We start from the raw sequence: 17764 nt of genomic DNA on the forward strand, positions 1-17764 counted from the left end.
GTCTTCAGCAGCGTCAGAGGCAATGCCTTAAATTACTGGTCTGTATCAAACACAGGTGAAAACACTTATGATAACTGACCAAAAGAACACAGAGACACCACCAGCCTGTGAGCATGCTGCTTTGGGACCAATGGCAGAGCAAGAGCAGGAGCAAGAGTAAGAGCAAGTGATGCAATTGTTTCTTTTCTTTTCTTTTCTTTTCTTTTTTTGAGACTTTTGAGATAGAGTCTCGCTCTGTCACCCAGGCTGGAATGCAGTGGCACAACCTCGGCTCACAGCAACCTCCGCCTCCCGGGTTCAAGCGATTCTCCTGCCTCAGTCTCCCGAGTAGCTGGGATTACAGATACACACTACCAACACCAGGCAATTTTTTTTTTTTTTTTAAAGTAAAGACGGAGTTTCGGACTCCTGACCTCAAGTGATCTGCCCGCCTTGGCCTTCCAAAGTGCTGGGATTACAGGTGTGAGCCACCACGCCTGGCCTCAAGTGATGCAATCTGGCATCACTCTGATCTGTGTGGGATGCGGACCAGCAAGGGCACCTGTGCACAGTGGATAGAAACAGCTGGAGAACATGGAGACACAGCATAGCAGGAGCAGAAAGCAGTAGCTCAAAACCAGGGCCCTCTGGTGGACTGATGGAGGACCCCAGCAGCCTTCCTCCCAGAGGTCTGGAAGCGGCACTGACCCTGTGGACTAAGTAAGCCCCCTGAGAGTTTGGAGAAGATGGGGAATTACATGCAGTAAGAACAAGATGCTGGGCTTCTTGCTAAGATGGTCAGGTGGGTGCTTGAGGAACTAACTGAGAAATTAAAGGGCTACAATTGCATTTGTAGCCCAAGCTATTAAAACAGCTCCTACACAAGAAGAAGGAAGAGGAGAAGAAAGAATAAAAGCAAGAGAAGGAAAAGAAATAGACATAAAGTGGTCTGGGGAAGGTGACTAACTTGTCCCTGTTTGCTTGACACTGACTTTTTACACTGAAAATCCGTAGTCCTGAGAAACCCCTCAGGCCAGGGTAAACTTCAAAGCTGGTCACCCTGCCTGCTGGGAAAACATGAAGCAAATAGTAAGGGAAAAAGACTTTTCATGATTTTCCCTCCATGGTGGAAAAATTAAGTTAAATAAAAACAATAACGAAACCAAAACCCCTTTAGGGTTTTCAAAAATGAGGTGAAAGGGGTAGGAGCCCTAGGGGCAGGGCTGGCTGGGAGGCGGGAGGGGGCAGGCCCTATTGTCACATCTCTGACCAAGAAAAACAAATGACAAAATCCATTGAAGGACCACTCCCTCTTCTTGCAATAAAAAACTTAAAATCAAGACACAGTTACAGTTTTTGAAGATTTATAGCAGACAATGGCTCTGCTGAAGCAGGGCGAAGAAATGGGGAGAACTTAAGTCCACATTTCTTGTATAATGAAGCCATTGTCTGCTGTGAAAGGACAGCTTCCAGGTATTCAAAGTACAAAACTTCTTCCTAAGGAAGTGTTGTGTAAACGTAGGGAAAAGCCTTTACGATTTTCACTGCTGTCTTTTAAGAGGAGCTGATGTGCATATAACTCTAGGTCCAAAGCTACCTGATGGCATGGGGAAGGATCACAGGGGTCACACCTCACATTCCTACCTGAGTGAGAGTGAAGGTAAACTGGAGTCATAAGGGAAAGCTTTGGAAGCCAACCAGACTCGCAGATGCAGGGGCAGTGAAAACTCCCAAACACCCAGCCATATTTCCATCTTCAGAGAAAGCCACACCATACCCTTCTGACTGCAGCTTCCTTCCCTATCTAAACAGGAACAGGTCATCTCCTTATCCCTGCAAAGACCAGACACCATGAGGGCCCAATCCTTCCAGGATAGCCGAGGACTCTTACATGCAGTTTCGAGCAGCTAAATCTCGATGAAGAAAATTCCTGTTGCTCAGATACTCCATTCCCAGGGCAATATCCATCATGAACTTCAGTAGTGTCTGCAGAGGAATATGCTAGATGATAGAGGAGACAAGAAGAAAGACTACCTTTTAAAAAGGAAAACTTGCAAGCAGTTTCGCCTGAAGGGGAAAGGATGCTTTAATTTATGATGGTGTAGTGATGAAATAAGGAAACAAATCTTTTATTTCCATATCACTAATATCACAAATAAGGTTTCTAAAAAGGAATGAAAAAAACCTTAAACTTCTTGGCAAACATCATATTCTCTTTCCTCATCTTTAAAAGCATTTACAGTGAATGACATTGTTTCTTTTCATAAGGTATGAGGTCGAATGTGATCCTTCCCTGTGTCCTTCAGAGTGGGACAGAGCACACACGTTGCACAGAGGAGGGAAAGGGACAGGTGATTTGGCTTCAGCAGCGGTGAGGTGCGTGTGTGTGGCAGGGGTCTAATGTTTGGGAGGGGAAAAGTCCACTTAGGATGAGCTGTTTCCAATGAGGCACCCCTATCTGCTACCATTTTACTTTGAAATGTTTTGAAAGATACTTGTTTCTTCTAAACAGAAATTAGGAGAGTCTTCACCTCTTATCACAGGACCAAAGCACTACAAGTACACATTCAGGAATTTTCATTTTGTTCCTGTAGGGTCTGCCTATAAGTTTCAACAGTCTAGTATTTTCTCTAGCTTATAAAAATCAAACTAGATTGCTGTGTTAGAAAAACCAGTCACTGTTGGAATCAGTTATGAGGATGACTGCTGATAAAACTTCAAGGTAGTAATTAAGTGTTTTAGTGCAACCATGGCCCTGCAGAAAAGGATTTGCACAAGTCCCTGGCAGTCATGAATGGGTCCATCCATTATGTACCCTCCCCAAGGCACTGGATTTGCCATGGCTTGCTTTCCATACATGATAGTTTCACAAAATGGTACTCATGAAGACATTGCATTTTTAAATGACTTTTATTTTCCAACCATGACACATGCCAATTACATAGTGTATAAATAAATGAACTGTCTTAATCTTTATCTTTAAGTAAGGGAATTGTTTAAAAATCAGGCATGGACATTTTATGCCTCTATTCTGTATTATTTGGGTATTTGGTTTTCTGGATACTGATTTCTAGGAAAGGATTTGGGTCCTAAGAAATATTACATCTTACTGTCATTCACGAAGGTGCAATGAGTATCAGGTACTATTCATTTGTGCTGTTTTTTCCTAGAACACTTCTGTTATTCCTGGAGACTGTGACCAAAAGTCACTTAAAAAATAATTGTGTAGCACAATTAATAAATGAGTTCAGCAAGGTTGTAGGATACATGATGGACACACAAAAATCAACTGTATTTTTATGTACTGGTGATGAATAATCTGAAAATGAAATTAAGAAAATTTCATTTATAATAGAATTAAAATACTTAGAAATAAAGTTAACAAGGAATTGTAAAAATTGTATTTTGAAAACTGTAAAATATTGAAAGAAATTAAAGAAGATCTAAATAAATAGAAAGATATCTGTGTTCATGGATAGGAAGACTTAATATTGTTATGATAGCAATACTCCCCAAATTGATCTAGAGATTCAACATAAGCTCTATCAGAATACCAGATGGCTTCTTTGTAGAAATTGATAAGCTGATCCTAAAAGTCACATGGCAACTCAAGGAACTGAGAATAGCCAAAACTAGCTTGAATATGTACAAAGTTGGAGGACTCAAACTTACCAACTTAAAAACTTACTACAAAGCAACTATAATTACGATAGTATGGTACTGGGATAAAAATACAGATCAATGGAAAAAAATAGAAAGTTTAAGAATAAAGCCATGTATGGTCAACTGACTTTTAGGAAGGATGTCAAGACCATTGACAATAAGGGAAAAAATAGTCTTTTCAACAAATGTTCCTGAGACAAGTGAATGGCCACCTGCAAAGGAATGAAATTGAACCTCTACCTCAAACCATATACAGAAATTAACCCAAATGATCAAAAGATGAATCAAAGACCTAGATGTAAGATCACAAACTATAAAATTCTTAGGAGAAGACATAAGGGCAAATCTTTGCGACTTTAGATTAGGGAATGGTTTCTTAGATATGACACCAAAAGCACAAGCAACCAAAGGAAAAAAAGAAAACTGGACTTCACCAAAAATAAAAATGTTTGTGCCTCAAAGAATACCACAAAGAAAGTGAACAGGAAACCCACAAAACGAAGAAAACATTTACAAATCACCCATCTAATAGGAACTCATATCTAGAATACATACAGAACTCAGGCCAGGTGTGGTGGCTCACACCTGTAATCCTAGCACTTTGGAAGGCTAGGGCGGGTGGATCATCTGAGGTCAGGAGTTCGAGACCAGCCTGGCCAACATAGTGAAACCCAATCTCTATTAAAAATACAAAATTTGCCAGGAATGGTGGTGCATGCCTGTAATCCCAGCTATGTGGGAGGCTGAGGCAGAAGAATCACTTGAATTTGGGAAGCAGAGGTTGCAGTGAACCGAGATCACGCCAATGCACTCCAGCCTGGGTGACAGAGTGAGATTCCATCTCAAAAAAATAAACAAATAAATAAAAATAAATAGAATATATACAGAACTCTTATAGCCCAATAATAAAAAGACAGTCACATTAAAAATGGGTAAAAGGTCAGATAGACATTTCTTCAAAGAAGACATACAAATGGCCAATAAGCACATACAAATATGCTCAATGTTATTAGTCATTAGAGAAATGCAAATCAAAATCATAGTGAGATACCACTTCACACTCACTGGAATGGCTAGAATTTAAAAGTCAGATAATAAGAAGTGTTGGTGAGGACATGGAGAAACTAGAACCCTCACACGTTGCTGGTAAGAATGAAAAATGATGTGGTTACGTTAGAAAACTATCTGGTAGTTTCTCAGAAAGTTAAACATTGAAGTTAACATACAACCCAGCAATTCTACAATTAGTATATACCCAAGAAAATGTAAAGCATTTACACAAAAATTTGTACCAAATATTCATACAGCATTACTCATAAAAGCCCCAAAGTAAATAACCCAACTATCCATCAACAGATAAATAACCAAAACATGGTATATCTATTCAACAGACTATTATTCAATCATAAATAAGAATAAAATACTGTCACATGCTATCACATGGAAGAACCCTGAAAACATTAGGCTAAGTAGAAGAAGTGAGTCATAAAAGATTACAAATGTATATGATTCTATTAAAATGAAATGTCCAAAATAGGGAGAGAGAGAGACTGAGACAGAGAAGTTTAATGGTTCCTTAGGGCTGGGAACAAGGAGGGTAAAAGGGATACTTCAGCTGACAGCTGAAGAGTATGGGGTCGGTTTTGTTTTCTTTTTGTTTTTAGGTGATGAAAGTGTTCTAAAATTGATTGTGGTCATAGTTGCACAACCCTGTGACCGTACTGAAAACCACTGAATTGAATACTTTAAATGGGAGAATTGTATCTCAATAAAGCTGTCATCTTAAAAAAAAAAAAAAAAAAAGCACTGTTCCAGGAAAAGAGAGGGGAGAGAGAAAGAAGAGACAAAAGAGACAAAAGGCAGGCCTCTCTCTTTTATCTCTGGAGACGGGTGTGTGAGGACGTGATGCTGGAGAAGCTGCTATCTTGTAACCATGTGAAGCACCGGCTGCAGACGAACAGAAAAAGGTGGAACACTTTGGGGCACTTGATGATGTTGAGGACAAAATGGCCAACTCTGGAGCTGTGCTACCTCTGGCCTTTATTGCATGAGATTCTGTATCTCCGCTGAAAGTCGTTTTGAGTTGGGTTTTGTATTACATGCTGGTGAAGCCATTCTACTTGTTGTAGAACCTAAACATTGACTCCAACTTCTCTTTCCTGTTTTATCACCCCTCCTCCCATCCTTCCACTGCTTTGCTGTTGCCATGTGAGACAATCTACTTTTCTCAAAACATGGGTATGTTCCCAGAGCATTTGGTCTTTGCTCATTCTGATCCTGACTGTGTGCTTCTCTTAATTTTCCACTGTACTCCTCCTACCACTCTTTTGAGGAAATCCACGATGGCAGTGTGGAATTCATTTTTTATTTTGTGAGATGAAGTCTTGCTCTGTCACCCAGGCTGGAGTGGTGCAGTGACGCGATCTGAGCTCACTGCAACCTCTGCCTCCTGGGTTAAAGCGATTCTCCTGCCTCAGCCTCCCAAGTAGCTGGGATTACAGGCATGCACCACCATGTCCGGCTAATTTTTATGTTTTTAGTAGAGATGGGGTTTTGCCATGTTGGTCAGGCCAGTCTCAAACTCCTTGAGAGGTGAAGCCAGCTGGACTTCCTGGGTCGAGTGGGGACTTGGAGAACTCTTCGTCTAGCTACAGGATTGTAAACGCACCAGTCAGTGCTCCGTGTCTAGCTAAACGATTGTAAATGCACCAATCAGCACTCTGTAAAAATGCATCAATCAGGGCTCTGTGTCCAGCAAAAGGATTGTAAATGCACCAATCAGCACTCTGTAAAAATGCACCAATCAGCACTCTGTGTCTAGCTAGCAGATTGTAAATGCACCAATCAGCACTCTGTAAAATGGACCAATCAGCACGCTGTAAAATGGACTAATCAGCAGGATGTATGCGGGGACAAATCAGGGAATAAAAGCTGGCCACCCCCAGCCAGCAGTGGCAACCTTCTTGAGTCCCCTTCCGCGCTGTAGAAGCTTTGTTCTTTCGCTCTTCACAATAAATCTTGCTGCTGCTCACTCTTTGGGTCCGTGCCACCTTTAAGAGCTGTAACGCTCACTGCGAAGGTCTGTGGCTTCATTCTTGAAGTCAGCAAGACCAAGAACCCACCCGAAGGAACCAACTCCAGACACATCCTGACGTCAGGTGATCCACCCACTCTGGTGTCCCAAAGTGCTGGGATTACAGGAATGAGCCACCATGCCCGGTCAGCAGTGTGGAATATTTTAAACATTTCTCCAGTAAGAACTCGTTTCTTCCCTGAAGCTCTAGCAGGCTGCTCACATCGCTGTGTGATGCATATGTTATTACAGACTATCTCCCTTTGTGCTATCGATCTCCATGAGACCTGGGATCGTGTCTCATCATCTGCCTGTCTGCCCTGCACAGTTCCAGCGGTGGTGTCTGCCCTGGGTAGAGTGGCACTACGGGTCCAGCACCCAAGCCCTCCTGGAGAAGCACGTTTAAATACACTGATATTGGGCCATCACAGTATCAAATACACTGATAATAGTCTTGGGCTGCTCTAGCAGGAACATGAGATATTTGTTCCAGGCAGCAAAGAAAAGATCTGAATAAAAGCTTGATTTTTCTGTTTGTCTATGCACTTTGTGTCTTCTATCTTATCTGTGGCTACTAAGTAACAAAATAGGAAACTACATTCCTTTTTATCTTTTTAATACTTGAAAGTTATTTTCCATCATTGAAAATACACTTGTATTTTTTTGCAAATGGAAACTATTCATCAGTCAGTAAAGTCTGTGTACTTGTTTCCCTTACTTGTTATTTTGTTCAAAAGGATATAAGATTACAGCAGAACTTTTGCCAGACACAGATAAGCTGATTCTAAAGTTTCAGTGGAAGGGCAATGAAACCAGAATAGTTAAAACAATTCTGAAAAAGTAGAATGAAGTAGGAGGAATCACACTGGGTGATTTTAAGATTTATAACAAATCTTCAGTAATCAAGACAATGTGGTAGGGGCAAAGGATGGGAACACAGTTTAATGAAACAGAACATAGGACTCAGAAATGTACAACCAACTGCTTTTAGACAAAGGTACAAAAGCAACTCAATGGATTAAGGATAGTCTTTTCACAAATGCTATTGGTCATCTATATGCAAAAAAAGCAAACCTTAAACTAAATCTCAAACCCTACACAAAAAATAACTCAGAATTGGTCATATACTTAAATGTAAAATGTAAAACCACACTATCTTTAGAAAAGAAATAGGAGAAAATCTTTTTACTAGAGGTTAGGCAAAGAGTTCTTAGACATGAGAGCAAAAGCATGATTCATTAAAAAATAAAACTGATAAATTGGGCTTTATCAAAATTTACATTTTTTTGCCTGTGTTAAGAGAATGCAATGACAAGCTACAAACTTGGAAAACAAGCTCTGAAAATCACATATCCAACAAAAGAATTGTATTTGGAATACATAAAGAACTCTCAAAATTTGACAATAAGGAAATCAACAACTCAATTAAAAAATGAACAAAATACTTGAACAGCAGACACTCATCAAAGAGGATATAAGGATGGCAAATAAGCACATGGCAAGATGCTCAACATCATTAGTCATTCAGGAAATGCAAATAAAAACCACGATGAGATGTCACTCTACATCAATCAGGACAGCTATAAGCAAAAACCAGAAAAGCCACCAAAAATACCAAGTCTTAATAAGAATAAGGAGTACTGCATTTTTCACACACTGCTGGTGAGAATGTAAAATGGAAGGGCTTCTCTGGAAAACAGTTTCTTATAAGGTTAAATATGCCCTTACCATATGACCCAGCAACCTACTCTTGGGCATTTACTTTAGAAAAATGAAGACTTCATCCAAAAATCTGTATGTGACTTTTACAGCAGTCTCATTCATGATTGCTAAAACCTAGAAACAACCCATATGTCTCTAAACAGGTGAACAGATAAACTGTGGTATAAGCATACAATGGAATACTACACAGCAATGAAGAAGGAACGAACTATTGATATACACACCTTGGGTGGATTTCAAAGAAATAATGCTGAGTGAAGAAAGCCAGTCTCAAAAGGTTATAAACTGGCTGGGCGCAGTGGCTTACACCTGTAATCCCAGCACCTTGGGAGGCTGAGGCGGGTGGATCACTTAAGGTCAGGAGTTTGAGACCAGCCTGACCAACATGGTGAAACCCCATCTCTAGAACAATACAAAAAAAATTGGCCTGGTGCCTATAGTCCCAGATACTCAGGAGGCTAAGGCAGGAGAATCGCTTGAACCCAGGAGGCAGAGGTGGCGGTGAGCCAAGATTGGGCCCTTGCACTCCAGCCTGCGTGACAGAGCAAGACTCTGTCTCAAAAAGAAAAAAAAAAAAAAAAAAAAAGGTTATACACGTATGACTCCATTTATATAACATTCTTGAATAGACAAAACTATTGGGGGAGAAGAAAGATGAGTGGTTACCATGGGTCAGTCACGGGGGTAGAAGGTGTTATACAGGAGTAGCAGGAGGGAATTTTGTTGGGTGATAGAACTGTTCCATATCCTGATTAGGATTATGGGTACATTAAACTATATAAGTGTTAAAATTCCTAGACTTATGTAACAAAAAGGGAAAACAGGTCAATTTACTGTATGATAATTTAAAAGAATATACATTGTTCCGCTATTTCTCCTCTATAAAGATTCAAGAAAGAGATCCTATATGAGGCTCACCATATTTACACAGGTGTCCAAAACAGGGAGGAGAGTTAAGCTTCACAAATAAAGACAGGCAATTTTGGGCCACCAAATAGCCGTGTGTATTTTTAATATTTTTGCTACAAAATGCACTCTTGTACAATAACATGAAATTCCCAGACCCGCAATAAAATATTAGAAAAATTGTACAACGGACCAGCTAGGTGTGGTGGCCTGTAATCCCAGCACTTTGGGAGGCCAAGGCGGGCGGATCACCTGAGGTTGGGGACTTTGAGACCAGTCTGACCAACATGGAGAAACCTGTCTCTACTAAAAATACAAAATTTGCTGGGCATGGTAGCGCGTGCCTGTAATCCCAGCTACTCGAGAGGCTAACGCAGGAGAATCGCTTGAGGCGGAGGTTGTGGTGAGCTGAGATTGTGCCATTGCACTCCAGTCTGGGCAACAAGAGCGAAACTCCATCCATCTCTCTCTCTCTCTCTCTCTCTCTCTCTCTCACACACACACACACACACACACACACACAAACACACAAAATTATATGACACACCATAAATTAAATGTAAGTAAAATCACCCATCAACATGAAAACAAAACCCACTGAAGAAGATGTGGTGCCACCACTCATAGGGATCTGTCTGGGCGCTGCCCTGCTGGGGAGGGGTGCACACAGAATGGGGCAGTCAGAAGAGCATTGAAGGCACACAGTGTGCAGCCTGGGGGCCAATCCTGCTTTCACCATGGCCCCCTGTGCCTCAGTTTCCTCACCTTAGATTCCACTAGTAACTACTTGCTAGCGTTGTTGTGCCATTGGTGCATTAATGCATACAAAATACAGGCTGGCCTACGCTACATGCTTGAGAAAGGTTAGCCACTATCATCCCAGGGGCAGGAGTGTATGTAGTGACGTGAAGGCCATGAGAAATGTAGGCATGGAGTGAACAATGAGAGATGAATGTCTGAAATCACCAACAATTGTACTAAGGTGTTGGGAATTGTGGGTAATTTTTTAATCCCTTACAGACTTCCTATAATGCAACCATCTTTCTTTTTGGGGGTAAAAGAGGAGGAAAACACTCAGCCCTGTCTATAATATTTTCTGTGTTGGACTAGGCCCCTCACCTCTTTGGAAGAATCTCGGTGATTTTTTAACAGCTTCCTGTCTCTACGGTTAGTACTCATGCTAGTGAAGGACAAGTGCATTCTCATGGAAGAGAACAGGAGTACGTGTGGGCGTGGGGCCGGCGGGAACTGGAAAAAAGAAAGGGGGCCCCTCTCCTGGTCACTTAGACTGTCCCTAGGAAGAAGAGAAAGAGTAAAAGGGGGGAAAAAAAGCAAAAGTCCCCTCCCCTGCATCACACACAGGCAGAAGATACCAAGAACGTCAGCTGGAAGTAGAGAAGCAGGTTCCAGCATGCGCTGACCCTAAAGTGCATCTCACATTTTTGCCTGTTTGTTTCAGCTTTCCCAAATTTTAAACAGAGGGCTGTTTCTACACATTGACCTGTCTCTTGGGATGAGCACTAGTGTTTTTCTAAGCCGACTTCCCCCAGGAAGGCCCTCAGTTGTCATTCTTGTCATCACGGCTCACTGTAACTCCATCCGTCACCTGTGACCTGTGGTTATTAAGTTCATAAGTTACTGGAGGTCAGCGCACTTCAGTCTGAGGTTCAGATTCTCCCTAGTTTCTCCGTGCTGGAAGGATTCAGGGCAGGGGTTGCTGCCCCTCTTAGGGGCACTGCTGAGGCAAGCATGCTGGCCTACCAATTCCCAACACGTCTTCTGATCCTGAGGATGGACAGACTCATGATAAACAGAAGATGAATGGAGTGAGCAAGTTGACCCTCAGTGGACAACTAGAAAGCAACTCCACGCAGCCTCCACCGGGGAACTGAAAGGCACCCTGCATCCAGAGATGTTATAAGGAACAAGCCAAAAAGAGCGGACTCCAAAAACAAGAAGCTTCTCTGACAGCACACGGGGCCCAAACATCTTTTAGAAGGAATGTGGCTTCACTGACAAGAAGATGCTCAATGACCGGGTGTGGGGGGTGGCGGGTAAGGGAACTCACATTTCTCTTCGGCAATCCCTCCTCCTAAGCGGCAGAGCCCGCAGCATATTCCAATCACCATCTCTGATCTATCTGCCAACCTTCTCCAGGTTACTGAAACAAAGAAGTCCTGGTCCTGCCACCATGAGGTTCTGCATCTGTGCACGGACACCACACCCCCCAGTCTGGTTACCTTGCACACTTCCTGCCCCTATGCTCCCGCTGGGCTCTGCCTGGCCCACTGGGCATTTGAGCCCCTGTGCTCCTGGTGCCCACAGCTCCCTCACTGTGAATAACCAATTGTCTGTCTCCTGTTCTCCCCTCACTCACCACCAGCAGGTCAGCTCCATGGGGCAGGACCCACATCTGTCATGTTCCCTCCAGTGTCCTCAGAGCTCAGTGCCCACCTCAGAGTCAGCACTTGTTCACAGAGTGAACTAATGAACTTCATAAACCTTCTTTTTTTATTTTTTTCAGATGGAGTCTCACTCTGTCACCCAGGCTGGAGTGCAGTGGCACGATCTCGGCTCACTGCAACCTCCGCCTTCCTAGTTCAAGTGATTCTCCCGCTTCAGCCTCCCAAGTAGCTGGGATTACCGGTGCCTGCCACCACACCTGGCTAATTTTTGTATTTTTTCATTAGAGATGGGGTTTCACCATGTTGGTCAGGCTGGTCTCGAACTGACCTCAAGTGATCTGCCCCCCTCGGCCTCCCAATGTGCTGGGATTACAGGCGTGAGCCACCTGGGCAGAACTTAATAAGCCTTCTTTGGTTAAGAGTTTGTGAGTGAGTCCCATGGCACCGCTTCACTTGGAAAAGTGACCTGGCTGACCCTAGGCCACTGTCACCCCAGGTTTGTAGACACATTGGAGTGTGCAGAACTCCACCACACCGGTGCTGCCTGGGACATTTTCCCCTCTGTGTTTTGTCTGCAGAGCCAGTGGGAGTGAGTTTTCGTGGTCCCTAAGAACTAATTTCCTTGCACTTTCATCCTGTGGACTCAACAGACCATCAAGTAAGAGCAGCAAGAATTCTTTCCCGCAGCCATTGCTGATGCAGTGAAGGAAGCAGTTGTTTCTAACCGCCCTACTGCACTCAGCGGTCCTGATACTGATGGCAGCTAAAGGGACAAAGGTGGGGTGTGTCTGAGAATGCCAAGGTGTAGACTGGGTGGTACGGTTCCTTCCCAGGACCTGTGGTTTCTTACGGCTGTGATTAAGGGCAGTGATGATCTGGAGTGACCTTTGCCCTTTTGCGCAGTCAGAGAATGACTGTTGACAGAGGCCAGCCACACCCTGTTCCCACATGTGTCCCAACCAGAACGCTGCAGGATTGCTGCCTTTTGCAGCAGACCGAGAAGGTGCATGCAAGGCAGGAAGGGCGTCCTGCTTAGCCAGGCACGTAGTCAGGACACACTCACACTGCCTGCTCGCAGTCCACCGTTTGTCCACAAAACGTAACAGGATACTGTTTTTGTTTCAGATAAGGAGGCCTAGGAAATGAAAGACACAACGTCCCCAGTGGCTATAATTCCTTAATGCTATAACCCTCAAAGTCAATACTGAAAATTGACCCTGAAGAAAGGCGGGCGTGCCCATGGTCCTAAATTTCCTAGATGATCTATAACTGCCTCTACAGCTACATCCAAAATTCCCAGGGCGTCACAGTACTCACGGTGGGCAAGTCAACGTAGGAAGTAAAATGTTACAAACGTTTTTCAGAACATCGGTTGTGCAGTCCTCTTGGGTCACCAACACTTTTTCAAAGGTTGAAATCCAGAATGGGCTCTGTAAAATTTCTTTTAGGAGAGCCATCTTCAATGGCCTTCCCTTGGTCTGCGAGCTCTGGGGAGTATGCGGCCATGAGGGGTGTGAAGTGCAGAATCAGGAGCCTGGGCCACCCAACTCAAGTTGGTAAAGCTTTGTCCGTAAGACTGTGCACACAGCCACTTACCTCACCATAAAGCAGGATAATAATACCTGGAGCAGGCCTGCTGTGAGGATAGACCCCACATTTCAACCCCTGGACACACAGGGAGCACTGAACAAAGATCAGCGTCCTCTCCTTCCTGGCTTCACTTTCAAGGTTAGACGATTTGGTTGTCCTGACTAAGTCACATAAGCCCTGAGAAGCGTTCAGGGGTAACACAAAGAGATCATTACCTTTGGTCCTGTCTCCAATCGGGAATAAAGTAAGTAAGTATGCAGGTCCCCGTATTTCATGAAGGGTAAAATTACCATGGGCTTTGGGATGCCTTGAGAGCTCATTTCTATACATACACCTGAAATTACAAACACAGCATCAATTACAAAGAGCCCTTGTTACTGTGACCAGAAAAGCCCTGCAGGACCACTGGCCAAACTGAAGCCACGTGTTACCAAGTTAACAGTTTAAAAAACCCAAGAGCTCCTCACTCACACCTGTTCTAGAAAATGGAACACACACACAGGGTCCACTACTTTTTTTTTCTCCCCCTTTCAGATTAATGAGGGCATGAGGGCTCTCACAAATCAAACTGTAACAACGATAGCCATCTAGAAACCCAGGAACTGCTGTTAGACTGAGTCTGAGGGGTAGTGACCCCACAAGATTTAAGGGCGAACTAGTTTCATGTGATAGCTATTTAATCATGTGAAAATTACTTATTTTCTGCAAATGCTTAAACTAGTAAACTGCAAATGCTTAAACTAGTAAAGTAACTTTGAAGGGCTGTAGGTAAAATTCACATCCCTGAATTTTAACAGTTTTGTAGAGGAGAAGCTACAATATCATTTATCATGGAATCTGAGAGCCAGAGGCTGTCACCCGATCCCAGGCTTGCAAAGCTCCTGCCCTCTGTGGTGTGATCACAAAGTGAGATTGTTCCCATAGTCGGCTAAAGCCAATAGCAGTGAATGAATAACAGTAGTGTATTTGACATAATACTGTATACAAACATTGATTTTCACATCTCTCTGCAGTGTCAATCATATAAAACTTTGAAAGATCTCAAAAGAATTTAGCGTGTATCCAGTCACAGGATGGCAAAACAAAAACAAAAAACCAAGGCTAGCAGAAAATTCAATTATTTCCAGGTTACTCTTCTCTCTTGGGACAGAGTCACTTACACAGCATCCATTCCATACTTAATCTCCTCTTTTGTAATTTTTGGGTAACGGAGCTGCAAAGCCAAATTACATTAAATCACATTCTATGGAACTGCTAAATCATATTCCATGAAATCATCAATGTACCATAATCTTAAGAAATCAGTACTTTCTTTCTTTTTTTTTTTTTTTAAGACAAAGTGTCCCTCTTGTTCCCCAGGCTGCAGTGCAATGGTGCGATCTCGGCTCACTGCAACCTCCACCTCCTGGGTTCCAGCGATTCTCCTGCCTCAGCCTCCTGAGTAGCTGGGATTACAGGCACCTGCCACCATGCTTGGCTAATTTTTTTTGTATTTTTAGCAGGGACAGAGTTTCACCATGTTGGCCAGGCTGGTCTGGAAGTCCGGACCTCATGTGATCCACCTGCCTCGGCCTCCAAAAGTGCTGGGATTACAGGCGTGAGCCACCGCGCCTGGCCGGAAATCAGTACTTTCAAATAGGTTAATAAATTATTTCTCAAAGATAACCTGTGGAATTTGTCTACTTTTTCAGCTTTATCCCACTGCTGTCTAACTCATGTATAACCTTAAATTCATAAAAATGATAACATGGCCACCTTTGTGTCTTGCCTTTGAGTAACCGAGGATGATTTAATTCATACTCTCCAGAATTCTGTAGAAAACTCAAATCATTCCTGAGCCCATCAGTGTCCAGAAAATGCAAGCTCATGATGACTATCAGCCTCAGAAAACATCATTGTGAAGAGAAGTCTGGGTGGAAACCTCAATGTTATAGGTTATGTTGGGGTTATACAAAGTGTAAACGTATCTACACCAGAGATCTTTCCCTTTGGCACAGAGCAGATCAGCAGAGCCCCTGGGCCACCCACTCCCACATTTCTCAGAAGTACCTAGAAGTCGAATGACATTTGGGTGGCTGAAGTCTTTCATGCACGCTGCCTCACTGAGAAACTCCTCGATCTCCCGCTGTGAAAAGTTGTCCACTAAAGGAGAAAAAAGAAAAGGTTAAGTATGGATAATTCACTCAATTAAGGGGAGGGGGTGGGCAACAGCAATTCTGTTCTCTAAAATCCAGGCCAGGAAGAGATGAAACTAGAGAGACAGGAAACAGATGGGTGGTTGTCAGGGGCTAGTAGGGGTAGGGAAGAGAAGACGGGGGCAAGCAGGCAAAGCACAGGGGACTTTTACGGCCAAGAAATAATTCTGTAAGATACTGTGGTGGTGGATGCATGACACCACACATTTATCAAAACCCACAGAGTTGTACAACACCAAGAGTGAACCCCAATGTAAAATATGGACTCTGGTTAATAATAATGTATCAGTATGGGTTCATCAATTGCAAAAAATGCAGCTCAGTAATAAAAGACATTAATAATAGGAGAGATTGTGTGTGTCAGGAGGGGACCTATGGGCATTCTCTGTACTTTCTGCCCAACTTTTCTGCAAACCTGAAACTGCTCTAAAAAGTTAAAGTCTAATGGTAAAGAAAAAAAATTCCAAAAAAACCCCAAAAAACCCAAAACCAAGAACAATTCTAACTGATCTGTTGCAATTATATTTGCTTTTTTTTTTTTTTTTTCTTTTTTGAGACAGAGTCTTGCTCTGTCCCCCAGGCTGGAGTGCAGTGGCAGGATCTCGGCTCCACCTCCCGGGTTCACATCATTCTCCTACCTCAGCCTCCCAAGTAGCTGGGACTACAGGCGCCCGCCACCACACCTGGCAAATTTTTTTTTTTTTTTTTTTGTATTTTTTAGTAGAGACGGGGTTTCACCGTGTTAGCCAAGATGGTCTCGAGTTCCTGACCTCGTGATCTGCCCACCTCAGCCTCCCAAAGTGCTGGGATTACAGGCATGAGCCACCGTGCCCAGCCTGTTTTTTTAAAAAAGAAAGAACCCACACCTCTCCCTTTCTGTTGGTGTGTGTCCTGCAAGTCTGGTTGCTCAACCACACCTTATAAGCCGGATGCATTTTCACACCACGTTTTTTAAATTAAATTGGCTTAAGAGAGACATTTGAAATTCCGTATTACGCTAAGTGAAATAAGCCAGTCACAAAAGGATGAACATTGTATGAAGTACCTAGAGAGTCAAAATCAGAGACAGAAAATAGAATAGCGCTTGCTAGGGCTGGGGAGAGAGGGTACTGGGGAGTCATTGTTCAGTAGGTGTAGAGTTTCAGTTTTGCAAGATGAAAAGTTTTGGGGCTGGGCGCAGTGGATCACGCCTGTAATCTCAGCACTTTGGGAGGCCAAGGCGGGTGGATCACGAGGTCAGGAGATCGAGACCATCCTGGCTAACAGGGTGAAACCCCGTCTCTACTAAAAATACAAAAAATTAGCCGGGCGTGGTGGTGGGTGCCTGTAATCCCAGCTACTTGGGAGGCTGAGGCAGGAGAACGGCATGAACCCAGGAGGCAGAGCTTGCAGTGAGCTGAGATAGCACCACTGCACTCCAGCCTGGGCGACAGAGCGAGACTCTGTCTCAACATAAAAAAAAGAAAGAAAAGTTTTAGAGATGGATGGTAGTGATGGTTGTATAACATTATGAATATGGCTCTTAATACCACTGCACTGTATACTTAAAATGGTTAAGATGGTAAATTTTACATTATGTATATGTTGCCCCAATTAAAAACAAATAAATAAAACAAAAAGTCAGGTTTGCCTTCGGGAATTTGCATTAACAGTGTATAACTACTGATTAAAATCATGCACGAGGGCATCTAATGCAGTGTCTGTACCATCCTATGGGTTTAATATATATTATTATTCTTTCTACTGAAGCAAATTTAGAAAAATTCAAAAATTTTTTTAATTAAAAAAAAAATCTATACATCTGCAAAAACTTGCCCTCACCTATTCCTTTTGCCACAAACAGCCAGGTAGGGGACTAGAGGCGCAGGGCTCTGCCTGCAGACTCTTCCCTGGGGGATTCAACCTGCAAGTAAATGTAGCTGAGCCTGGGGATTTTGAAGCTAGAGATTATTCTCTCAATCTTTGACAATTAGCAGGGGTGTAATCCCTATGCAAGATACCCTAATGAAATTAAATAACTGCAGAGCCAAGCCAGAGAAAAAGGGGGTTCCAGGCCCAGCTCCTCCCACCAGGCCTCCTAATATGCGTGCCTATATCCCTAAATAGGGATTATGGAAGGATTCCCCACAGACACACTGTGAGGCTCAAATAAAATCACGGAAGAGCAGGAATGGTGCAGAATATGGCTCAGTGCTTGGTTCAGCTCCAGTTAGTATTCTGACTTCAGGGTG

The 17764-nt window shown here is 43.1% G+C and overlaps 1 protein-coding gene across 2 annotated transcripts in view; it reads right to left on the minus strand.

Annotated features, from left to right (window-relative positions):
• The window catches only part of MERTK (MER proto-oncogene, tyrosine kinase), a 132334-nt gene that overhangs the window by 9042 nt on the left and 105528 nt on the right, over positions 1-17764 (minus strand). For both annotated transcript variants that reach the window (XM_037994306.2, XM_037994305.2), the window contains exons 14-16: positions 15388-15480; positions 13554-13672; positions 1871-1980 (exon numbers count right to left, since the gene is read on the minus strand). In XM_037994306.2, coding sequence (XP_037850234.2) covers positions 1871-1980; positions 13554-13672; positions 15388-15480 — 322 coding nt within the window. The remainder of the gene's footprint in view (positions 1-1870; positions 1981-13553; positions 13673-15387; positions 15481-17764) is intronic.

This window comes from Chlorocebus sabaeus, chromosome 14 (assembly GCF_047675955.1).
Source record: "Chlorocebus sabaeus isolate Y175 chromosome 14, mChlSab1.0.hap1, whole genome shotgun sequence".
NCBI lineage: Eukaryota > Metazoa > Chordata > Mammalia > Primates > Cercopithecidae > Chlorocebus > Chlorocebus sabaeus.